The 27,416-nt window shown below is 40.2% G+C and overlaps 1 protein-coding gene across 1 annotated transcript; it reads left to right on the plus strand.

Moving 5' to 3' along the window:
* The first annotated feature begins 16,939 nt into the window (after positions 1-16,939).
* LOC124123776 (caspase-8-like) lies at positions 16,940-26,670 on the plus strand. Its single transcript, XM_046486947.2, has 6 exons — positions 16,940-16,992; positions 17,237-17,317; positions 18,894-18,950; positions 21,459-21,758; positions 24,212-24,368; positions 26,005-26,670. The coding sequence occupies exons 2-6, from the start codon at positions 17,269-17,271 to the stop codon at positions 26,141-26,143; spliced, it is 702 nt and encodes a 233-aa protein (XP_046342903.2). The 5' UTR covers positions 16,940-16,992; positions 17,237-17,268; the 3' UTR covers positions 26,144-26,670.
* Positions 26,671-27,416: the final 746 nt, after the last annotated feature.

Below are 27,416 nucleotides of genomic sequence, written 5' to 3' on the forward strand. Positions count from 1 at the left end.
GGAACGTTTTTTTCTCAGCGAAGGAATATGACATGAAGGAGTTAAGAGGTTGTATTTTGGTTCAGAGAAACTTCATACGGCAATGGAAAGCATGTATCACTAAACACGAGCTATACATAAGATTTCGACAAGTTTCTGATGTTAATGTTAATGCATTATTCCTTAAAAGGGAAATAAAAATGCGAAAATGAGACCTAGAATTCATCACAAGTGTTTTTTTTAAATATGGGAAATGCCGACCTCGTCCTGTTAATCGGTATTTGCCTCGACAAAGTCTTGGCAAATACTGATTAACTAAGACTCGGTTGATATTTCCCATATTAAAAAAACTGGTGATGAATCCTCCAATTACTTTACTTTCATTCACTATGGACTCTCTCTTTCTTCTTTACTTGTAAATAAAGACATTGAGTGTACTAATGTAAATAGTTGTGTGGCATCCGGGGTAGAACCCATGCTTGCTGTAAAATGTGTGAGGAGCATGACAATCATACATGCCCGGTTAAGATTGCTAAAAGGTATTTGATAGGTGTTCAGTTACGGGATAATACTATATCACTGTATTGGTAAGAAATTCGGCATTTCCCAGCGAAGTATATGGAATTTGTACTTTATCTATCAGGGGTGAATATGTGAAAAAAACGCCCATTCAGTAACCAATCAGAAACAAGTAACAAGCAGCTTAACGCACGGGAAGGTGAGCAAGACATATCACAACACCAACATGAACTTGTCCTATCACGCGCATGTTATTATTAATCATTATAGCTAAAATGGATAGAATTATCATAAAAACGCCCGCATGTTATCAGAAATGAGCGGGCCACTGTTACTTGATAATGCCCTCATATTACTTGACGACGGGCCATTATTACGCCCGTTGTTAGGTGACGTCATAGGATAGGGATAGGTGACGTAACGTTCAATAGTGACGTCATCTGGTTTGTTCTATGACGTTTCCATATTTGTAAACGTGGGTCAGTGACATTCGTGTTGATTGCAGTAAATGTTTCAAAATCGACATTGTTGTTTCTTTTTATTGGATAACAAATTCCATCCATTTTAGCTATAATAACGGTAACGCTATTTTTCAGGGCATTATCATATGCAGAAGACCTCGGGCTTCTGCAAATGATAATGCCCTGAAAAATAGCGTTACCCTTATATTATGCGTCAAAGTGAGATTGACCAATCAGAGAGCAGCACTTCTAACCCCACATAAGCCGGTATCGAAGATGGTTGTTACTGACCTAATATTATTAGCTATCGTGACTTTAGTTGCTGTATACAGTGTCATATTTTCCTGCTAACCCAATATGACACCGTATACGGCAACTGAAGACGTCATAACGAATTAACTATGCCGAAAAGTTTACACTAATTGGTATCTTTGTAGCACATGTCATGTAAAAATGAAAGCTTGACACTTACAACCGGTATAAATGACAGGACCACTACATATGTTTCCGATATAATGCTTTAATGTAAACATAAACGTTCACAATGGAATATATATAGAATACTAAACGAGCTCCCGTGTAATACCAATTTTATGAAACGAGTGAATAGTTCTGGTATCTGACGAGCGAAAGCTCGTCAGATACCACAACTATTCACGAGTTTCATAAAATTGGTTTTACACGAGAGTGAGTTTAGTATTTTATTTATTACTTGTCATTTATAATGTTTTTAGAATTATACTGTTGAGTGTAAATAGGCTGACACCTACACGATCCATGGCATAATCCAATTGAGTTTAACAGAATAATACTTCAAACACGTCCAAAGTTGAAACGTATGAATTTAATATCATACAATGGTCCACCTTTAGAATTCAGGCGTTCGTCCAACAAAAATATTGTAGTGCTAAGGCTATCACAACTCACATAATTTAACTTAGACTAAAGACTCTCGTTGCGCTAGAGTACGATCGCCTTGTGGAACGGGGCCTTGCAGCTCAAAGTTTACAATGACGTCACAATACCCGATGACGTAATTTGTTGAATTTTGTTGCAAGATCCATCGGCGAAACAATGCCATGTGACGTCAGCCTAGCAACAAGGTTGCTGGGGTCATCGAGTGTGCATAAGCTCCTCCCAGTGATCTATCATCTCCACACACAATGTCGTTGAATACGCCAAGGGATGTTGAGAGCTTTCAATATTTGTTCCTGAAACGTGTTCCGAGAGTAGATAAGCACGCGTTTTGGTATTACACAATGTGTAATAAAGCTGTATGTTTATTAAACGGGTGATCTCTTCACGGGCAAGTAATAAATATAGAGAATCTCACCCGAGTGTCTTTTGATATCAAATATATCAACACGAGTTGATAAAAGTGGGAAAACTCCGAGCCTGGCCGAGGATTTTGTCCACTTTTATCAACAAGTGTTGATATATTTGATATTAAAGACACGAGGGTGAGATTTTATTTATCATCCAACATCATTCTTCCAGTTTTCTGTTTGTAGAAAGTTATTGACCTTTTTCACACTTTTGCCATCTTGGATCGAAAACGAGGCTTGGAGAGCATAGCTCCATGCAGTGAGAGTCGCATCAGCTCATAGGGAATAGACAGCATGTTGGACATTTCAAACAAACAAAAAATGGTATCCTCTCTATATAATACAGAAGATATTTCACATTAAATCATGAGGTCCAACTAAAATATGCCTCTTATACACTGGAATTAGCATTTTGCTGTCAGGATCCCGGAAGTGAATCGAAAGGTGCATTTCGAGATACGTATTTCAGAAATAGATTGTTTTATCATAACCTCGTCGGCATATAGGTACAATGTGACAGTACATTCAATGACAGAAGTTTTCTATCGTAAATAAACCGCATAACATGAAACACGTCAGTGTACTTTTGCAAAATTGCTCAGTCAATGCGTGGCTTGGCAAACTCTAGATCAAGATTGAGATCATGTTTATTTCACGTTTCATAGTGGTGTTTGCTGCACAACGCACTATCGTTTTGCCATGAATCCAGTTGACAAAAGACACTTTTTCTGCTATGATTTTCATTTTAACATATTACAATGTTAATTATGAAAATAATTCGTGTGTCAAAATAAATATTCAGAAGGGGCGATAACCCTATTCAGTGTGTACAATGACAGATGATACTTTACTTGTTCTTCAAACATCACTTACTTTACTGATTATTGCCAATTGAGACTGCACCGTGTACTACAAAAGTAATAATGTGTGAACTGTTTAAAATAAGTTAAAAGGAAACTAAAAATTGATAAATATAAATAATGCATGAAATTGAAGAAATATAAGAATTGATACAACTACCAACTTCTTGAACACCCTCACCTAATCCTGTATGATGAAAGGTAATTGTATATCAAAAGGAAGCTACTAATACATTTATCCTGAATAGTTTGAAAATGTCTTGATCAGATATGAGTACAGATAAAATAACAAAAGATAAAAAGGAATCAACTTCAATTGGTAATCAAGCCAAGATAAAATATATGTATCGGTACAAATTATTTTGATGGAACAATCTGGATTTCTCATATTTGACAAAGAAAAACAAACCAAAATTTTCATATCTTTATTTCTCACAGTATAAGTTTTCAAAACTTAACATGGACTGGGTGTCTTTGTCAGTCAAAAGCACCTAATTAAATTCCAGGAGAAAATAATTTTCTTGCTTGTAAACAAATGGTACAATGTGCTTTTTCAGTGTCCGATAAATATTGGCCATGTTGATTTGTGAGTGAATAAGGCTTTTCAGTTCCTCGTCCTATTTCAGAGAAATGTGACAGGAACCACATTTGTTGATAGAATGAATATGGCTTTTCACTTCCTCGTCCTTTGACAGGATGCACATTGTAACCATTGTGTTACTGTCAGCAGAAAGCTCCTCCAGACATCCGTCACGGGATACCAGTACTTCATTGTGTTGACTCGCTGGCCTGAAATGAATAATTCTATTATATTGTCATAATATTCCTACTTCAATAACATTTTTTATAAACAATGCATATTCACCTTCTCTCAAAATATTGCTTATTTAGAAAACAACATTCTTCTGAAATAGAGAAGTTTAAGGAAAATTAATCACAGTGTGTAATATTACATGCTACATGTACTTTAGAACAATCTTGAAGGCATCAATTCATCTGATATGTCGAAAACTCAAACAGTATATTCTGTGTAAAGGGTAAACTCAACAGATGCATCAATTTAATGACAGTGTACTACAGCTCTTTATATCAATGTAACACAGAAATTCACTCTTGTTTTAATGAAACACGTTTTGATATTTGTATTACCGGTATGTATTTAATCATGACCATGCTGAAAACATACATTCGCTAGAGTGAAAAAAATAAGATTTTTATTAAAATCAGGTGAAATATCACGTTTTGTCACACCTACAGTCAGTCTGCCTCATTGACACTATGGTTTTCTGAGTAAGGTCATGAAGATCACAAAGAAAATATAAGACTTGAATTTATTTTGTCAAATGCAATATTTATCTCTTCATGTGGTTTACTAAAGTTGATATTTTGACTTGAAAATATTAACTTTGTCAGATCACAAGATGAAATATTATTAAACATATTTTATTGTCCAAAAAGACAAAGGGCAGCACTTATTACCGCCTTCTCCCTATATACAGTTATACATAATATTGCATAATGAAAATGAACAATTTACAGTTGAAGCTTCGCATTGTGGAAACATAGTGCGCAATATATATACAGTGCTCATATGAAGGATATGTACAATGTGCTGGAAAGTGAAGACAGTGTGCATCTCATACATATCCTAATATTATACATTTTAGTGTTGAATATAGATTTAACAATATTAATGATTAACAGTTTGGAAACAATAATATGCTAGCTACTGAATCTGTTAGTCGTTTCTATAAATTTGTGTACAGACAAGAATATTTTTGTATTCAGGAAAACATCTAAGTTTGAATCACCAAAAAGAATACTATGTAGAGTATTTTGTCCTCTAAGATTATAGATAGCTGTCAGTAATGTCTCCCTAAAATCATCATATGAGGTACATTCGAAGAAGAAATGGAATGAATTTTCACAAGGAGCATGCTATACAAGGAGCATGAGATAAATTAATGCTATCATCGTAATTTGACAAGGAAAACAAATTTCTTCTATGTATTTATATTTTTTTATTTTTCTCGTTTTGATTGAATTATAAAAAAATATCAAAATGATCACACCACTTGACGTGATTGAAATAAACTAAAGTTCTAAAGATTGTTAACAATAGTAAAATATAACATCATAACAATATAATTATTGCAAAATGACACAGTAAGCACAACTATATTCTTATATATAAATTGATATGATTAATAATCAATAATACATGGCAATTGCTTGCACCCAAAAATATCTTTTTGTTTTAAAAGTTTCAAAACATGTTTGTGGACATAAAACCAGATGGGTTTCACAATTAAACAAAGGGAATAAATGAGTTATGATTGCAATACGCATGGGAATTAAAAATAATTCTTTTTATACTTTAAGTTTTTAGTAATGTCAATATCAATTTATGCATTTGAAATATTTGAATACAAACTGTTAAAGAGTTATCTGTTTCTGTAAATTATATAAAGATCACATGTAGATTGAACATTTACTGGACATTATTAGTTGGGTTTTTGTTCATTTCATGACATGATTAAATTGGTACAGTAAAGTAATTATCATTTTGGTAGAAATATTAATTGTTACCAAAATTGCAGATCAAACTGTACTTTACTTTAAATATTTACACACCCTTTATGTAATAATTCAGTTGAAATATTACACCTCATGCTATCTAATCTGTCAACATTGACAATCAAAATAACAACTGTTCACAATCCCAACAGCACAAGTAGATCTAGAGGTCTAATATTTTATTGGAATGCATTTGAGTCCATTACAATTTACATCAAATACACAACTGATGCAAACTTCTGATTTGTTACGATTGTAAATTCTCAGTAGGTTACAATTTGATACATTATATCAACATATCAATTTAGTTAGTTTCTGACATATATCTAGATATGGTCAAAAGGTCAATATTTCGACTTCAAATACAACCCGCAAAGTTATTTAAACTCACAATAAATAGTTTGGCTTAATGGTGTGTAAACAATGAATTATTTTTTACAAGATTTCAGTAGAATTTGTATTACCGTATTCGACGTAATAAGTGCCCCGCTCTAATAAGCGCCCATTTTGGATTATTTGCTGATATATTGGCTATTGAACAAGCCCAATTTGCATCCCTTCCGATTGATCAATGTACACAAGACTTATTTGTTCGGTATAATACGCACACGTGTGTTATATGCATCCTTATTTATGGGCAATTAAATGCTTGAAAAAAAATATCTGTCGGACATAAACATTTCAGGCTGCCAGCATAAACAACGAAATTTATCTTTCCACTGTTTCTTTCACCAAAATAACATTCTAATAAGAGCCCCCCATTTCTAATTTTGAGAGCGCCCCGGGCGCTTATTACGTCGAATACGGTTAGTCTGTTCAGCTACCATAAACTGCACTGGGAGTTACCAGGTGGTCATGGATATTTTAAATTGAAATCACAACAGAACGGCCAGACTCAAATTAATATCGGTAAGGAGACCAGATAACAGTAGAATAGTTTGTCAATAAGAATAATGTTCAATACTTACGATAAATGTACCGGGATGGTTAAATTGTCACAGTTTGTCCCGATTGCATGCCTTGTTGACATCTCCATGTGTTTCATGTGCTATCCAGCCTTCACCTTCTGCTCTCCAAGCCTCGCTTTCAAACCGGAAGTAGCGAAGTGTGAAAAAGGTCAATAAGCAGTGTCTTAAGTGTAAAAAGCACTATTAACAGCTTCAGTAGCAGAACCATTAGTGATGTCATTTGATTGTGACGTCATGGTAACCAATGACGTAACAATGGTCTGCAAAGCATTGTGATGCAATTTCATTCCAGCGATATCTACAGTATAGATATCGCTTGATCTCACCCAAGCAATATCTCCTGTGGGAGCCAGTTTTGGATGATAAAATACACTAAATGTGGACGTTAAAGTACTATAGCTAAAATGGATAGAATTATCGTAAAAATGCCCGCATGTTAAGAGAAATCTGCGGTCCACTGTAACTTGATAGCAGTCCGCTTTCCCCCAAACGACGGGCTGCTATCTATTCTATTGATATGTGACGTCATTGGCGTCACGTTTCTTGTTTGTGACGTCATCCTATGGTATGTTCTGTGACGTTGCTATTTGTAACTCAGTGACGCCTCGCCAATATTTGTCTGCTAACCTAACCGTAAACGGCAACTAAAGACACCATAACTAATAATATGGCAACATAGCTGTTGTATTTGTAAAGATCTCACGCAGTGAGCCATACGTTTAGTTGACAGGAACCCAGTCGGCTTAATACAGTCACAACGTAACTCATCCTACCACAGCTGGCGAACACCCTTCTGCTGCAAATTTGTACCTAAAGAGTAACCTCCCTTACAAATACAAATGATAGAAGCGTCAGGAATCTCTCAGTCAACAAATGAAAATCTTTTCTTTCAGAGGGTCCTTTCAGTGAGTGAGTGAGTGAGTGAGTTGGGTTTAACGCCGCTTTAACAGTATCCCAGTCATATCACGGCGTGTCAGCTTACGGTGAAATCCACGAGCAAGGGTATAATGGTTCTGACAAACCTAGAAACATAATCAGGGTGAAGTGGGATTCGAACCCACAATCATAGGTTTCTGGAGTGCCCAATTGACGCAACTCGCAATAGACGACTGTGCACCCGGGGGTCCTTAGAATGCAAAACATCCTATTACAAAAAAAGAAATAATGAAAATAAAGGAATGTTTAATCATTTCTATTAATTCCATTGATCGATGACTTATTGTTGAGTGTTCAGAAGAAAACCTTTGTTTATCAAGACGGTTCCATTGCTAGAGCTATACACATTTCCCTTCTGGAATATTCCCCCAACACGGAGATGAAATTACGCATCAGTTAATTAGGATTTTATATATTAGTGTCCATTGTGTCCTCAAAGTAAGACCCGTGAAGATCCGGGGTAGAATAGGTCTTCAGCAACCCATGCTTTCCGTAAAAGGTGACTATGCTTGTCGGAAGAGGTGACTAACAGGATCGGGTGGTCAGGCTCGCTGACTTGGTTGATGCATGTCATCGTATCCCAATTGCATGGATCGATGCTCATGATGTCAATCACTGGATTGTCGCTGAGTGCGGCATTAGACAACAAACAACACTAACTCCTACATATTATAACAAAGGGTTAAATACAACTGTACAAATTGAAATATTCTCACCTCTTTGCTTGGAGTTCATATGGTAACACTCCTCATATGTGTCCGCCATGACGTCAGCCAGATGGTAGCTCTCTTTATCATCTGGGCGGTCGGGTAGCCTAGTGGTTAAAGCGTTACCTCGTCACGCCGAAGACCCGGGTTCGATTTCCGACATGGGTACAATGTGTGAAGCCCATTTCTGGTGTCCCCTGCCGTGATATTGCTGGAATATTGCTAAAAGCGGCGTAAAACCATACTCACTCACTCTTAGCAGGACATTAGGTGATCACATCGATACAACCACACATTGTCTTCATTGATGAGTGGTCGTCCTATATACTGTTCAAAGCTGCATTGACCTCTGAAGATCCCGGTAGAGAATACGGTCTAGTATTCAGCAACCCACGCTTGTCGTAAAAGGCGACTAACGGGATCGGGTGGTCAGGCTCGCTGACTTGGTTGAAGCATGTCATCAACCCCAATTGCAAGGATCGATGCTCATGATGTCAATCACTGGATTGCGTCGTCGAGACTCGACTATTTACAGACCGCCGTCATATAGCTGGAATATCGCTGAGTGCGGCGTAAAACAACAAACCAAACCTTAAAGTAAAGTAGGTTTGATCGGACCTGTGAAGATCCGGGGTAGAATAGGTCTTCAGCAACCCATGCTTGCCGTAAAAGGCGACCGTGCTTGTCGTAAGAGGCGACTAACGGGATCGGGTGGTCAGGCTCGCTTATTTGGTTGATGCATGTCATCGGTCCCAAATGTGTGGATCGATGCTCATGATATCAATCACTGGATTGTCTGGTCCAGACTCGACTATTTACAGACCGCCGTCATATAGCTGGAATATTGCTGAGTGCGGCGTTAAACAGCAAGCAAACAAATTAAACTCGTCAAGCCGAAAGCCAGGACCCGCTTTCCCCATTTGTGTTAAGTCCATTTCTGGTGTCCCCGACTTGATATTTCTGGAATATTGCTGAAATAAGAGTGAAACCATACTCACTCACTCACTCACTCACTCACTCAGGTGGATGCTCACTCAGGGTATTGACTTCATGATGTGCACTTGAACTGTAAAAGGCAGTCTGTTCATTGATAGCACTATGTCAATGTCGGAAATATAAGATGCTCCCTTATTCTTGAAGGCGATATGATTGACACAGTTTTTCAATCGGCTTTTCTCTCCAGCAATGAGTGAGTGGGTTGGGTTTGACGCTGCATTGAACATTATTTCAGTTACAGTACATCACGGCGAGTCAGCCTGCAGTGGAATGAAATCCCGAAGTGATGAAGATCTTAAACATTACTGCTTTGGTCAAACCCACGAGCATGGGTATGGTGCTGACAAACCTAGAAACATGGTCAGAGCAAACTCACGATCATAGGCGAATTGCGACGCATTTACTGCAGTGTAACGAAATAACTGCCAAGTTTCAGAAGGAAAACCGAATTGTGTATTGATTAACATTGACAAAGTGATATAATATACTAAAATCGACATACAATACATTGTATGTTGGCCACTTTAATAAATAAAGTTGCTTTAGGCTAAGTCAACCTACATTTGAGAACATCATTGCTATTTGCTTCTGTTTGTTTGTTTGTTGTTTAACGCCGCACTCAGCAATATTCAAGCTATATGACGGCGGTCTGTAAATAATCGAGTCTAGACCTGACAATCCAGTGATTAATATCATGAGCATCGATCCAAGCACTTGGGATCGATGACATTCATCAACCAAGTCAGCGAGCATGTCCACCCGTTAGTCGCCTTTTGCGACAAGCATAGTCGCCTTTTAGGGCAAGCATGGGTTGCTGAAGACCTATTCTATCCCGGATCTTCACGGGTCCTATTTGCTTCTGATGAGGGGTTTGCTGGTTGTTCAAAGAAATGAAAAATGTTTATACCCAGTGTTCGAAACAGCTTGACATTTGAAGGATGTTGACACAGTATATTCATCGTAGAGTGAAAATGTGATTACAAGATATTGAGAAGTGGTGCAAGAACAAGTTGTGTGCTAGTAAGAGCATAAATACCTATACTTTGTCATCGAAAAGCATGGGTGTGGATATTCTCGTTTGGAGGAGCAGAATAGCATGTTTTTGTCCGAGAAGAAAACACGTGGAAGTCTACCCGGTATACAGCTACCAAGTGGTATAAAGTTAGTTTTGACACTCACTCTGCTTACTTACTTACTTACTTTGGAGATTTAACGTGCGCTTTCCGACTGATGCGTATTTCGCGCACGGGCCCGGCCAGGCCATTTAATGTGTTTCCGAAAGGGGCGAAAGTGGTGTATGCAACCCAAGAGGGGGCTTTAGGGGTTGCTTATATAGAATTTGGGAATTTTGAGATTTGGAATAGATGCCAATGGGGTAGGGGGGGAGAACTAAGGGAGCTGGGTATGGTGGATGTTTGTGTGTTTATGTAATTTTGATTTGGTGGATTATAGTGTTTTTAGATGCGTTTTATTAGTTCCGTTTTGATTAAGAATACGCCTAAGGCCTTGAAGTTTTCTAGTTTATTTTGTGGGTTTAGTATTGCTTCTAGAGTGAGAGCCTTGTTTAGATTGAGGGTGGTTTGTAATGCGGTTCGATGTGTTAGGTAGTGTGTGCAGTAGATGAGTGCGTGTTCTGGGGTTTCTAGTTGTTTGCAGTGTGGGCAGTTACCTGTAGTATGTTTTTTTAATTTTTTTTAGGTGGTTATTTAGGTTGGTGTGTCCTGTTTGGAGTTTAGTGATTACTCTGTCGATTTTTTTTGATGGATGGTGAATTTTTGGTTTGGTTAGTGGTTTGCTGAGTACTTTTTTGATTTGGCTATTTGAGTTTAGATATAGGTTATGCCTTTTTTTTGGTGATTTTTTGCTTATTTACACTTTTAATTTCTGATTTTGAGATGGGTAAGTTTAAGCTTATTTCTGGGATTTTGAGGGATAGTTTAGCTGCCTTATCGGCGTTTTCATTACCGTATATTCCTACGTGGGCGGGTATCCACAAGAAGGTTATTTGTTTGCCTGCGTTAGTTAGGTCGTTGGAGCTTTTAAGTATTAGATTTATTAATTTAGGTCGGTTATTGGTATTTTTGTTTTGGAGGGCTTGCAGTCCACTTAGGGAGTCGGTAAGTATTAGGATTTTATTGTGGTTTTTGGATTCTTGACTATGGAGGGCTGAGGCCATGCCCATTAGTTCTGCCGTGAATATTGATTGGTTGTTTGGGAGTCGGAAGGATTGTGTAGTTTTAGTTGGTTGTGTGGTATGGACTCCGAAACCTGTGTGTTTGGAGGTCGGATCTGAAGATCCGTCCGTGTAAATGTGACACCAATTTGGCCAATTTTCGTGTATGTATGCTAGTGTGGTGGTTTTAGCTATGTTTGGGTCGGTTTGTTTATTTATTTGGCTACTCACTCTGTTATCATTGTCATTCTTATTGATAGCAGGAGACGTTGAATCCAATCCAGGACCAATGAAAGTACCCGCTTCTTCTGCAAAAGACTAGATTATCTGCACAAATGCTTCTGGGCAATGACACTTTACATAGCCAATCAACACTAGATGATCTCCCTATGACACTAAAAGCAATACAAACACAGATTACCAACCTAAATGACGAGATGGACACATGCTTCTGGGCAATGACACTTCACATAGCCAATCAACACTAGATGATCTCCCTATGGCACTAAAAGCAATACAAACACAGATTACCAACCTAAATGACGAGATGGACTGATTCACAAAGGACTATGATGACAAACTTCGTGACCTTCAAGAGGAAAACACAAGTTTGAAAGAGGTGAGGTGAGGTGAGGTGAAATGGGGTTTAACGTCGCGTCCAAGATTATTGCACTTATATAGCGACGTGCATGTACGTGTGTGTTTGTGTGGCTGCTTGTACTAGTCCGGACTGATGCCGATTTATAGTGCTAGCTCATTGGGATACCATGCCGCAGTTTAACATGAATACCCCACTCAGACACAGTATACTGACTCCGAGCCGACCAGTCCTTGTTTTAGCCTCTGAATGCCAAGCGCCAGACAGGGTAACAACAAGTACCATCTTTTAACGTCTTTTGGTATGTCGCGGTCGGGGATCGAACCCCGGGTCTTCCGCTCTCCGGGCGGACGCTCTACCACTAGACCACGGAGGCGGTCCTAGTTTGAAAGAGAAACTTGATGCCCTGGAATCCAGAAATGACAGCATTGAAGCACAGTCTCTAAGATCAAATGTAATCTTTCATTGTCTACAAGAAAAGAGGGGTGAAACATGGGAAGAGAGTGGGTCATGACCATGTGTCAGAGATTTTATGGACGTTACCCTAAACATCGAAATTCAATCCTTCGGCATAGAAAGAGCACATCGGCTGCACCCAAAATCTGGAAGTAGACCGATAATTGCCAAGTTCTCTTTCTACAAGGACAGAGCAGCTGTGATGGGAGCTGCCAGAAAGTTTCTGAAGGGGAATACAGAGTACAGGGTTTCAGAAGACATCACCCAGAGAGTGAGGGAGGTTTGGTCAAAGTTGTTTCCCTTTATGAGAGCCAGACAAGAGAACAAAGTTGCCTATTTGAGCTACGATAAACTGGTTCAGTTTTTGTTCTGGGAGGTGACGACACACAAATCAGACAAGTTCGACAGCGTAGGAACTGGACATCAGTTACTAAATCGCAGACAAGATCATCACCCAATCCAACTGAGACACCATCGCTGTCTGCACCTGCTGCTGGGTCAACAACGTCTACATCAGCTTGCAGTAATAGCACATAGGATGGTGGTCGTGGCCTCAATGACACTCATGAAAATAACACTGATTCTACACAGATTCTATATTGAATATATGTTCCTGGAACATCCAAGGACTAAAATCCAAAACTGAATTTGGTGACTTTATTTCATTCTGCCAGGATTTCGACATATTCTGTTTTGTTGAAACAATGTGTACAGATGCTAGTGATGTATTAACGAACGTATTCAGTAAATATGATAATTATGTATGTGATGCAAAACGTCTCTCTGACCGTGGAAGGTTATCTGGTGGAATTGCAGTTTGCATAAAACATCGTTTGACAGGATACTTCGAGAGAGTCTACTCAAATTGGGATAATGTTATCTTTTTCAGGATTGTGAATGCTGAAAGTCCAATAAACGATTTTATTGCTTTATTCTATATCCATCCTGAATCTACAAACCGTTCTACAATAATTGTGAGGAAAATGGTATAGATAGATTGGAAAATCAGTTAGTACATTATGTATTAGTATTATGATGAGTCCTGTAAATTCAACTTAAGTGGTTATTTTAATGCAAGAAATGGTGTGACCGGGATTTTATCCTTGATAAAATATTTACCAATTGATCCAAATTATGTTAGAGATGATTTTTCAGTTACAAGAAGTGTTCGTGACTACAAAACAAATAGGTATGATGGAGCTTTACTGTAAATTAATCGGCATACATATTGTAAATGGCAGAGCCCCATTGGATATCCCGAGTAACTTCACTTTTGTGTCATACAGAATGCAGTACTGTAGATTATTTCATAGTTTCAAGTGATCTTTTCCCAAATGCCATTGATATGTCAGTTATCCAGCGTACAGATTCATATGCCCGTCAAGTGTACTATACAATCAAGTAGTGGAATCACCAGAAACCACAGATGGTATATTGGAGACTGTTCCTAGATATATTCTACCAGTTGGAAACTTTGCGTCATATTTACAATGTCTTCGGAATACTACAAGTCAGATTGTGTATGAACAATTCTCAGTGATATCATATGAAAACATTAACAAAGCCGTTGACAAACTATCTGAAATTATGATTCATAGTGGTCTAAATGGAGGAGCTTATGATACAGCATCTAAGCAAACTGGAAGATCACAACCTCCTTGGTTTGATGATGATTGTGCCCAATTCAAATCAGAGAAATATAGACTACTGAACAAGTTCAGAAAATATACCTGTGCGCTAAACTTGCAAAACTACATTGATGCAAAGGCAGATTTTATAAAAGCTGTGAAAGAAAGAAGAAAATCTATAACATGAAAATGAGTGATGAGATGAATGCAGCAACAAAGGATAATGACTGCAAGAGATTCTGGGATACACTTAAACGTGCCCTACAAAACAAGAACTCTAGTAATACAATAGCACCTGACGTTTGGGGATCCTATTTTAAAAACTTATTGAACCCTGCAATTGCAGAAGATTGTTCTGAAATTGATCATTCGATTTCCCAATTCCTTGATAATCATTCTTGTGAAAATGGTAGTATATATTTTATTTATGATTTATCAGACGAAATGCTTTTCGGTTAATGCTTTACGTCACATCGGCAATATTTGTGTGAGAAAATGGTTGAGAACATGGGAAGAAATTAATGATTTTATTTCGGAATCTCAAGCTGGTTTTCGCGCTTACTATTCTACCAGGGATAATATGTACATTTTACACTCATTGACGGAAAAAAGGCGGACCCAAATAATTACAGAGGTATTTCTCTTTTAAATGTTACTGGCAAATTATTCACTTTTGTGTTGGAATGTGAGTGAGTTAATGCTTTACGTCACATCGGCAATATTTGTGTTGGAAAAAACGGTTGAGAACATGGGAGGAAATTAATGATTTTATTTCGGAATTTCAAGCTGGTTTTCGCGCTTACTATTCTACCAGGGATAATATGTACATTTTACTCTCATTGTGCTCGAAATATATATGCAAATCGACGGGCCGTTTTTACTGTGCTTTCGTTGATTTTAAGAAAGCCTTCGACTTTGTGGATAGGCAAATGTTACTGTATCTACTTGTAATCAAGGGTTGTCATGTGGACATGTTCTGCAAAGTATGTATTCATCAGTAAAAGCATGTATAATGACTGACAAGGGTAAAACAGACTGTTTTTCAACGTCCAGAGGTGTAAGACAGAGGTATATTTTGAGTCCTGTTTTGTTAATTTTCTTTATCAATGAACTTGTTATTGAAATTCATAAACAATGTAATTATGGTATATTTGTCCATCAAGATATTGTTGATATTATGATGCTATTGTTTGCTGATGATAATGTAATGTTTTCATTTGCAGTAAGCGGTTTACAAAACCAATTAAATGTATTACAATCATTTTGTTTAAATTGGGGATTGGAAGTAAATTTAAATAAAACAAACATAATTGTCTTTAGAAATGGTAGTATAGTTGCCAAAAGGGAAGTGTGGACTTATGGAAATGCTTCGGTCAAGGTTGAAACTTACTATAAATATTTGGGTATCATGCTTTCTTCTAAATTAATGTGGTCAGTAGCATGTAAACAAAATAAGTATATATCATTTTCAACAGCATTTTTTTAATTGTAAAATTGCACCAATATTACTCTGTGGTTCGGAAATATGGGGAACAAAATATGATGCTGCCATCGCTGCAACGCTCTGATATGTTTGTGCATAGCCAAGTAAGAGTAGTTAAATACTGGATAAAGTAACTAAGAATGGAAGAATGCAGATAACCTCTTCAATGGTATAAATTGTTAAAGCAGTTGGATGATAATTAAGGTAAACAAAACTGGGTATCTGAAGTAAGAAATCTATTATTTACATGTCGTTTTTCTTTTGTGTGGAATGCACAGAATATTGGAAACATTCAAGTGTTTATGGGAATATTAAAGCAGCGAGTGAAAGATATATTTGCACAAAACTGGTACAAAACTGTTTCATCTTCGCATTATCTTAGCAATTATAGTAAACTAAAGACATATCTTCAACAGGAAATGTATTTGTCTGTCTTACCAGACAAGTCATTAATAAGATCGTTTTGTAAATTTAGAATCTCATTACATAGTCTTAAAGTAAATATGTGTCGTAAATCGAAAGATATCGATGCTGTTAACAGTGTTGGTACCAATTGTGACAGAGGTGAAAATGAAGATGAATTCCATGTCTTATTCAAGTGTAACCACTTCCAAGTTAAGATCTACATATCTCCCCTTCTTGAATAATGACTATAAATTGATAAATACTATCAACTCACAAAATAAACATGTTATCTTTTAAGTGGCCACTTATATGTGCATGTTTTTACTATCAGATTCAAGAAGATGTATTTTCTGTATATACACGTGACATCATATTATGAGCTAGTATCATTTGTACTTTAGGCCATATGACCATAGTACTGAATAAACCTGGCTGTCTGCTGCCCCCTAGCCAAATGCTAGTGACTTTTAAATTGGGCTAGTAACATTTCCGTAGAGCTGGTCCGATTGTCTAGTTGAAAATTCAAGTCATACATGTGTATTTTTATCATTTCCTACGAATCATCTAGTCTGTTAAGTGTGTTGTCAATTTGTTTTTATTTCGTAGTTTATCAGAAACTTGGTTTTGGCTAGATACATGATATGGCTGATATGCGTGTACATGCGTCATTACCTAGTCGTGTTAAAGTCGTAGAACCACCACAATCATGTTTTTATTGTTAACAAGCCCACCTGGTCAGTGAACTTTCATAACTGCATTCGCGCTCATTCACTATGTAAACACTGTCACGTAAGGACAGCCTGTAGAAGCTTGGATTGACGCTGTTTCGCCGCCTACTTGTAATCAGCGGCCTCCATTGTGACCTGGCGAGGTCAGGGGTTTATCTTTCTGGTTTATGCAATGCCTGGCTATCTGAGACAGGTAAGCTCCGGTGACCAGGTAAGGCGGATTACACGGTGGTTGTGCGCCAGGTATTTATTACCTGTCAGTTCCACCCCCTCTGACACAACATCATGTGGGAGTCTTGTCAACAGGGCGTTATTATTTGTGCCAACAAGGGGCAGGTTATATAGGGTTCAAATTTCAGGTGTATGTACACGTAGGACGACTAATCAGTGCATCAGGTGTGATTGTAACGATGTGATCGCCTAATGTCCTGTTATAGATGATAAAGAGAGATACCATCTGGCTGACGTCATGGCGGATACTAATGAGGAGAGTTACCATATGAACTCCAAGCCGCGAGGTGAGAATATTGTTGCAAGGGAGAGGCTATATTTCAATATATACAGCTGTATTTAACACTTTGTTATAATATGTGTGAGTACGTGTGGGTGTGTTGGTGTATGTGTGAGTTAGTGTGGGTGTGATGGTGTATGTGTGAGTAAGTGTGGGTGTGTTTGCGCGCGTGTAAAGGGTGTGCGTGCGTGTAAAATGTGTGTGTGTGTGAGCGCCCGCGTGTAAACTGTGTGCGTGTGGTTACAGATATATATGTTTATGTGTGTGTGCGCGTGAAATATGTGTGTAAGAATGTTTGTATGTGTGTGTGCGCGTGTGTATACGTAAAATGTGTGTGTGTGTGTGGATATAGATATAAGTGTATGTGTGTATGTGCATGTTAAGTGTATATGCGCGCGTGTAAACTCTGTGTGTGTGTGTGGATACAGATATACATGTCGATGTGTGTGTGCGCGTGTAAAGTGTGTGAGTAGATATTGACGTGTGTAGATAAAGAATGTTTGTGTGTGTGCGCGCGTGTAAACTCTGTGTGTTTGTGTGTGGATACAGATATATATGTGGATGTGTGTGTGTGTGCGTGTAAAGTGTGTGTGTGGATGTTGACATATATATATAAGTGTGTGTGTGTGTGTGCGCGTGTAAAATGTGTGTGTGTGTGTGGGGGGGGGGGGGGGGTTGAACTATGTTTGTATGTGATTGGCGCGCGTGTCAAGTGTTTGTGTTAGTCGATATTGACATATATATATATATATATATATATATATATATATATATATATATATATATATATATATATATCTGTGTGTGTGTGTGTGTGTGTGCGCGCGCGTGTTGGTGCGTGTAAAGTGTGTGTGCGTGTTAACTGTTTGTGTGGATACAGATATAAATGTGTATATATGTGTGTGTGTGTGTGTGTGTGTGCGCGCCCGTTCAAAATGTGTGTGTGCGTGTAAAGTGAGTTTGTATGTGTTTGTGCGCGCGTGTAAACTCTGTGTGTGTGGTTACAGATATATACGTGTAAAGTGTAGTGTGTGTGCGCGCGCAAAATGTGTGTGTGTGTGTGTGTGTGTGTGTGTGTGTGTGTGTGTGTGTGTGTGTGTGTGTGTGTGTGTGTGTGTGTGTGTGTGTGTGTGTGTGTGTGTGTAAAGTGTGTTTGTATGTGTGTGCGCATGTAAAGTGTGTGTGTGTGGATATTAAAATAGATATAACTATAACTATGTCTTCATCTATATATATAGACAGAGAGGTGTAACAGCCAGTAATTTGGAGTGTCATCGCTGTTCCTCCATTTAACTTCACGTTTGATTAACCGTTAGAGGTTTCACACTGATCCACAGAAAGTCACATTCGTGCTATCCACAATAACGGTTAATACATACTGATACACGTATATCAATCTACAGCCAATATCAGATCCACACAAGCTAAATAAATACTTCAAATGTGATTTTAAACATGCAATAGCGAGGCTAAATTAACTCTATTTCTGAGAGATGGACACAAGATTTCATCTGAGCCCGTTGTATGACACGTTCACTGCGTTGAATGAAATACTCAGTGACATTGGGATTTGTACATTTCAGGGATCTGTTTGATCATTGACAACATAACCGAGGCATCAACCCGTCCTCCCCACAAACGTAAGTATGATCATGCCTATTGTCAAATCCGATTGTCTGTCTAATCAATGCCGGACAATGTTGTTGTTGTTGCATTAAGTGTTTAAGAGGTCGCCTTCTGCCATAGCAATTTCGGCTGACCTGTCCCTCTTTGGGACTCCTGTGTGTGAGTAGGGTACACATATCTATTGTGGGTTTGGTATTCACATAATTCCTGTTTTTGTATTGATATGATTTTTATTTTCTTGTATTCATATGATTTCATTTTTATCCTTGGCTGCACTGTTTATATACGTTCGAGTAGCTGTCCATCTCTCAGAAATAGAGTTAGTTTGGCCTTCGCTATTGCATCTCTTGGCTTTAGGAGATCTATGACAGATAGCGGATCTAACTGCAATTCTTATTTTAACCTAGCCCGGGCTGGGGCATGGTCTTGACATTCTAGTAACACGTGAGTAATAGTTTCAGCCTGATTGCAAGATGAACAAACCTTGTCATAGTGCTTTTTGTGGCCGAGTCTGAGGCGTGAGATGGCAATTTCAATTTTTCTTTCATTTGAGTATGAGTTTGGCTTTTGTTGGACAAAGTGACCCTGCAGTAGTCTTGATGATGCCTCAAAGTGAGATTGACCAATCACAGAGCAGAACCACTAACCCCACGTGAGCCCATATACCGTCAGTAGAAATCCAAGATGGTTGTTACTGACCTAATATGAGACCGTTTACCGTTAGTAAGAGCCATTTTGGATTTTTCAACACCCACCTCACATATTTCACATGAAAATTCTTGTACAGAAAATCGTTATTCTACACTCTTTTGTGTTTTCATATCATTTATTCTTATTCGCGAGGACATTAATAATGTTTTAAATTACGTTCGTGACTTTATTGATAAAGGTTATACTTAAAATTATCAACAAAATTTGGCCTCTAAGGTTTGAAGAAAAGTCTCTCTTTGACCCTTAACGTCAACGGTTGTAAGTGTCAAGTTTTCATTTTGACATGACGTGCGACAATGATACCAAATAGTGTCAACATTTCGGCATAATAAATTCGTTAAGGTGTCTTTAGTTGCCGTATATTACGGTGTCATATTAGGTTAGAAGAAAAATATCGGGCGGGGCGGGAGCCAATATGTTTCTGCTAACCTTATACGACACTGTATACGGCAACTAAAGACACCATAACTACTAATATGTAGTACTGCCTACCCGTGTCAATACTGTCATCGGAGATGAGCCAATGTACAAAGGCTCTCACATACACTTATAAAGCCTCAGTGATATCTATGTCATATTCACTACTATCATCTACTTTCAATAAGTGTATGACCTGGGAGTGGGAGGGAATTAGCTGTGCGTGTTTGCGTCCCGCTCAACTCAAGGACGTACTTAGGGTTTTCCCAAACAAACCATAGCGTCTCAGCACTTACGTGAGATTGCTTTCAACATTCCAACAGCATATATCCGGTTTTGATTCGCCCCAATGTCGTAAATGTGACCCAACAGACCTTTGTTCTTTGTCGGGGGCACGGTTGGCCCAGTCTTCTGAGGCGCCGCAATTCGCTGTGCAGAGTTGCGTCCCTTGGGCAAGCCAGAAACCTCGTGGGTTCGAATCCCGTTTCGCCCCGATTATGTTTCTGGGTTTATCAACACCATACCCTTGCTCGAGGTTTCACTAAATTGGTAAACGTCTAAGACCTGCATCACTTCGGGCTTTCCTCCTACCTCATTCTGACACGCCGTGACATAACTGGAACATTGTTCAAAACCAACTCACTCGCTCGTTCCTTGTCTGTCATTCAAATCGCCCGTTGGAATTAAGAAACACACACACGTCCCTTTCTACAATCCTACTAGGTATATCAGTGTTCTGTTCAAATAATCAGTCCCAACCCTAGTCAGCACAAAGGTTACAAACCTAATTAAGCAATGCTGGTTGCGGAGAGTGGGCGGATGGGTGATGACCGCACTCGGTAGCTAGACTCCTGAGAATTTCTAGGGTTTTGGTCCTGCCCAAAACTGCAACACATATTACATGTGGTTTCTCCTAAGGCAAATGACTTTGTTTTAAATATGTCTCCGTTCACGTATAAGTGAATGGGTACCCGGTAGTGAGTGAGTGAGTGAGTTGGGTTTAACGCCTCTTTTAACACTATTCCAGTTATATCACGGCGTGTCAGCTTAATGTGGGAGGAAAGCCCGAAGTGATGCACGGGTATGGTGCATACATAGAAATATAATTGGGTCAAACCTGGATTCGAACCCACAACCATAGGTTTCTGGCGTGCCCAAGGGACACAACTCTAAGACGCCTTACCCGGTAGAATGAGATGGTATTTGTTTGTTTGTTGTTTAACGCCGCACTAAGCAATATTCCAGCTATACGACGGCGATATGTGAATGATTCAGTCTGGACCAGACAATCCAGTGATTGACATTCGCAGTTCAAAGCAGCGCCAAAGCTCATTCCCTCGCTCACTCACTAACTCACTCACTCACTCACCTAATGTGTGTTTTATTTATTTCAGATAGGTTATCCGAAACTTTCAGGAAGTTACACTTTGATGTTCAGTTTCACACTCGCCTCGATGATGCCCATTTTACGCGTGTGATTCAATGTGTTGCGAATATAGACCACGATAAGTTTGACTGTGTCGTCGTATTCATCACCGCTCACGGCGACGACGATGTGGTGTGTAGCGTCGACGACAGGGATCTTCATATTGATGAATTGGCCAGTTACTTCAAGCCTGAAAACTGTCCGTCTCTGGCTGGTAAACCCAAGTTGTTCTTTATAGAGGCATGTCGGGGAGAAGATAAGCAGCATGGTGAGTGTCCGCCTGTGTCACAGTGATTAGAATGTCCTCTTATGCCCCGGTTAGTAGAATTTCCTCTCATGTCACGATGAGAAGAATGTCCTCCCATGTCCCGGTGAGTAGAATGTCCTCATGTCCCGGTGTCCTCCTATGTCACGGTGAGTAGAATGTCCTATGTCACGGTGAATAGAATATCCTCCCATGTCACGGTAAGTAGGACGTCCTCACGTGTCACGTTAAGTAGCACGTGCTTCCACGCCACGGTAAGTAGAACGTCCTCCCATGTCACGGTGAGAAAAGTGTCCTCCCATGTCACGGTGAGAAAAATGTCATCCTATGTCACGGTAAGTAGAACGTCCTCCCATGTCACGGTAAGTAGAACGTCCTCCCATGTCACGGTAAGTAGAATGTCCTCCCATGTCACGGTAAGTAGAATGTCCTCCCATGTCACGGTAAGTAGAATGTCCTCCCATGTCACGGTGAGTACAATGTCCTCCCATGTCACGGTAAGTAGAACGTCCTCCCATGTCACGGTCAGTAGAACGTCCTCCCATGTCACGGTAAGTAGAATGTCCTCCCATGTCACGGTGAGTACAATGTCCTCCCATGTCCCGGTGAGTAGAACGTCCTCACATGTCACGGTGAGAAAAATGTCCTCCCATGTCACGGTGTGTAGTATGTCCTCCTATGTCACGGTAAGTACAATGTCCTCCCATGTCACGGTAAGTAGAACGTCCTCCCATGTCACGGTGAGTACAATGTCCTTCCATGTCACGGTAAGTAGAACGTCCTCCCATGTCACGGTGAGTACAATGTCCTCCCATGTCACGGTAAGTAGAACGTCCTCCCATGTCACGGTAAGTAGAACGTCCTCCCCTGTCAGGGTGAGTAGAATGTCCTCCCATGTCACGGTGAGTACAATGTCCTCCCATGTCATGGTGAGTAGAATGTCCTCCCATGTCACGGTGAGTGGATGTCCTCCCCTGTCAGGGTGAGTAGAACGTCCTCCTATGTCACGGTGAGTGGATGTCCTCCCCTGTCAGGGTGAGTAGAATGCCCTCCTATGTCACGGTGAGTGGATGTCCTCCCCTGTCAGGGTGAGTAGAATGTCCTCCCATGTCACGGTGAGTAGAATGTCCTCCCCTGTCAGGGTGAGTAGAATGTCCTCCCATGTCACGGTGAGTAGAATGTCTTCCCATGTCACGGTGAGTAGTATGTCTTCCCCTGTCAGGGTGAGTAGTATGTCCTCCCCTGTCACGGTGAGTAGAATGTCCTCCCATGTCACGGTGAGTAGAATGTCTTCCCATGTCAGGGTGAGTAGAATGTCCTCCCCTGTCAGGGTGAGTAGAATGTCCTCCCATGTCACGGTGAGTAGAATGTCTTCCCATGTCACGGTGAGTAGTATGTCTTCCCCTGTCAGGGTGAGTAGTATGTCCTCCCCTGTCACGGTGAGTAGTATGTCCTCCCCTGTCAGGGTGAGTAGTATGTCCTCCCCTGTCACGGTGTGTAGTATGTCCTCCTATGTCACGGTGAGTAGAATGTCCTCCCCTGTCAGGGTGAGTAGAATGTCCTCCTATGTCACGGTAAGTAGTATGTCCTCCCATGTCACGGTGAGTAGAATGTCCTCCTATGTTACGGTGAGTAGAATGTCCTCCCATGTCACGGTGAGTAGAATGTCCTCCCATGTCACGGTCGTAGCTTTTATCACTCTGGTGAAATCCACAAGCACGTGTACGAGGCTGACAAGCCAAGAAACATAACCAGGGCGAATCTGGGAGTCGAACCCACGATCATATTTCCATGATTCACACTTCAACAGTACTCGGGAGTTTCACCAAAGTGGTAGAGGGGCAAAGATGGGCACCACGCCATACCTGAAAATCGGTTTAAAGCGGCCTTAAACCCAACACACGCTCTTGCTCACTGTTACAAACGTTCCCCACTCAGTTGGTTGGTTGGTTTGTTGTTTAACGCCACACTCAGCAATATTCCAGCTATATGACGGTGGTCTGTAAATAACAGAGTCTGGACCAGACAATCCAGTGATTGGCATCATGAGCATCGATCCACGCAATTGGGATCGATGACATGCGTCTTCCCCACTCAAACCGGGTTGAGGGGGCACGGGTGGCCAAGTCGTCTAAGGCGCCGCGATTTGCTGTGCAGAGTTGCATCCCTTGGGCGCGCCAGAAACCTATGATTGTAGGAGGTTCGAATCACGGTTCGCCCCAATTATGTTTCTATGTTTGTCAGCACCATACCAGTGCTCGTGGATTTCACCGTAGTGGTAATCGTCTGAGACCTGCATCACTTCGGGCTTCCCCCCTACATCAAGCTGACACGCCGCGACTAGAACTGGAATACTGTTAAAAGCGGCGTTAAACCCACTCACTCACAAACCGGGTTGGATGCCAGTGGCGACACAATACTAGAAGCGTCTCTACGGTTTGCCTTTTATATTTCAGCACTCAAGCTGGTGGATACAGTAGACGCTTCGAGAGCCGCACGCTTTCCAAATGAAGCCGATTTCTTTTTCGGCTACTCAACGGTGAAGTCGTACGTCACCTACAACGGCTGGTACAGGAAGCTTGTTGCAGATACATTTGATCAAAAGGCCAAACGGTAAACATGTTAACTGTTCTTGTTCTAAATCATTCACACCTTTCTTGATCAAACGAGTGAGTGAGTTTGGTTTAACGCCGCTTTTAACAGTATTCCAGTTAAATCTAGTCGTGTCAGCCTAATGTGGGAGAAAAGCCCGAAGTGATGCAGGTCTCAGACGTTTACCACGTCGTTGAAACCCACGAGCACGGGTATGGTGCTGACAAACCTAGAAACATAATCGGGACGAACCGGGATTCGAATCCACAATCATAGGTTTCTTGTGTGCCCAAGGGACGCAACTCTGCACAGCGAATCGCGGCGCCTTAGACGACTGGGCCACCCGTGCCCCCTGATGAAACGAAAGTGTTGTATCCGTCGTATGACAATTTAAGTCTTGAGTAGGTTCCAATATTTATTCAGGAATCTTACAGTCGTGCATAACATCTAAGATAGCTGACACCGGCGACCACGTGATCCATCGCACGTGAAGTGCCATACATGTGAGGCACCTCGCACGTGAAGTTACCCAAGAGTTATCTCCCCTATACCAATACGTGCCTGCATAGCATACATTCCACAGAAAGGATGAAGTCGTTTTGTATGTGTGTCTACATTGAACCTTGTTATATACATTTAATTTGTGTCTTTTCCGAATACAATATTATTCGTGTTTTTTTTAGGAATTAAACATGAAATCTACCATTCGTGAGCAACTCGTGTTATTCCGGGACAAGCCGAATAGCGACTCGTGCCCCTCTCATGGCAATTTTTGCGACTGGGTTCCGTCTTAGCGCAAACGGGTATACCTAAAACAATTGTCAACTCGTTGCGTAATGGTTCACATATATTTCCCCATATATGTGATATTTATTTCAGATGCAATTTAAAGCACATCGGGACGTGCGGAATTATACAGTATGATTGAACATATTTAACTGTGTCTTGGGTATATCTTTAGGTGCAAGACATATGTAAAATCAAAAATTATTTCTGACGGATTATTTGACAAAGAACTCGAAATCATACGCGCATTCTGATTGGTTTGTCGTATTTTCGCACATAACATTCATCGATAGGGGAACGAGTCTTCTTGCAGGTTACAGAAAGGGGCGAGTGGTGACGAATGGAAATCTACTAGAATGGTCATTTTTATTCAGTAAACTCATCAGTTCTAAAATGGAAAATGTTTTGTAACGTAAATCTGGATCACTGCTTGCGAGTGAGTTGGCTTTTAACCGTTCTCAACAGTATTTCAGTTGTATAACGATCATTCTCCTGCAACGAGATCTTGCTCGAATCATTCTTTCAAATTAGTTCACAATTAAATTTAATGTTTGAGTGAGTGGTTTTACGCCGCTTGAGGCAATATTTCAGGGATATCACGGCGGGAATCGACCCTGGGTCTTCAGCGTGACGACCGAACGCTTTAACCACTTGGCTACCCGACCGCTCCATTTAATGTTTGAATTCAGATATTGCTACCCTCTAACCTAAACACTGCCCCATATGACGTCATTCACAAATAGCTGGACATAAACTGGACATATGCATGTGGACATATATGTACTTTTCCAAGTTTCTAGCTCCACACTTGGCGTGTTACGATGCTGACTGACCTATTATATACAATGTACCATTATCTTACTCCTTGCAGTGACCACCTCCTGGATATGATGACCGAAGTCAATCGCAAGATGTCCGAACTTGAGCACCTGGATGACGACGGGTCGCTCACTATCCAGACTTCGGAGATGACCAGTCGTCTCAGAAGAAAGGTCTTTTTTAACCCATAGACCTTATGAACAGCGCCCACACCCGGAGTGTGCGAATGACACAAATACCAGACGCATACAGTGAGTGAGTGAGTGACTTTACCGCCGCTTTTAACAGTATTTACGTTTTATCACGGTGTTATCGTGGGAGGGAAACATGATTCAGGTCGTTTGGTTTGTTGGTTGTTTAACGCCTCCCTCAGCAATATTGCAGCTAAATGATGGCGGTCTGTAAATAATCGAGTCTAGACCAGGCAATCTAGTGATTAATATCATAAGCATCGATCCACGCAATTGGGATCGATGACATGCATCAACCGATCCCGTTAGTCGCCTTTTACGGCAAGCATGGGTTGTGAAGACCCCTTCTATTCCAGGATCTTCACGGGCCTGATGAAGGTCGCATTGGTTTTACAGGGTATATGTGATGTCATTTCAGCAACATCGCAATTGTGTTTTTTTTTATAATTCTGTGTTATCACTGCAATTTGAATATTATCAAGTTTTTATTTGTGTTATTTATTTTTTGTAATAAATATATATCTGCACAGTCTTTGTTTTCCATGGTCATCACTTCTGATAACATTGAACAACCATTTAAACTGAATGCACCACACGAGGTGAGGTGAGGTGAAATTTGGTTTAACGTTGCGTCCAAGATTATTGCACTTATATAGCGACGTGCAAGCACGTGTGTGTGCGTGTGGCTGCTTGTACTGTTCGGGACTAATGCCGATTTATAGTGCTAGCTCACTGAGATACCATGCCGCAGTTTAACATGAATACCCCACTCAGACACAGTTTACTGACTCCGAGCCGACCAGTCCTTGTTTTAGCCCCTTAATGCCGAGCGCCAGACAGGGTAACAACAAGTACCATCTTTTAACGTCTTTAGGTATGACGCGGCCGGGGATCGAACCCCGGACCTTCCGATCTCCGGGCGGACGCTCTACCACTAGATCACGGAGGCGGTCGCACCATACATGAACAAGCACATAAGTCTGACACATATTAACGCGTCTAAAAGTGGAATACAACTATGTCTTGTATTGAGTAAACAATCACAAAGTGAGTGAGTGAGTGAGTATTGTTTTACGCCGCTTTTAGCAATATTCCAGCAATATCACGGCGGGGGACACCAGAAATGGGCTTCACACAATGTACCCATGTCGGGAATCGAACCCGGGTCTTCGGCGTGACGAGCGAACGCTTTAACCACTAGGCTACCCGACCGCCCCTAGTAAACAATCACAAAGAATAGCAGTACATGTAACGCCGCACTCAGCAATATTCC

Source organism: Haliotis rufescens, unplaced genomic scaffold (genome assembly GCF_023055435.1).
Source record: "Haliotis rufescens isolate VD_foot unplaced genomic scaffold, xgHalRufe1.0.p SCAF_29, whole genome shotgun sequence".
Lineage (NCBI taxonomy): Eukaryota > Metazoa > Mollusca > Gastropoda > Lepetellida > Haliotidae > Haliotis > Haliotis rufescens.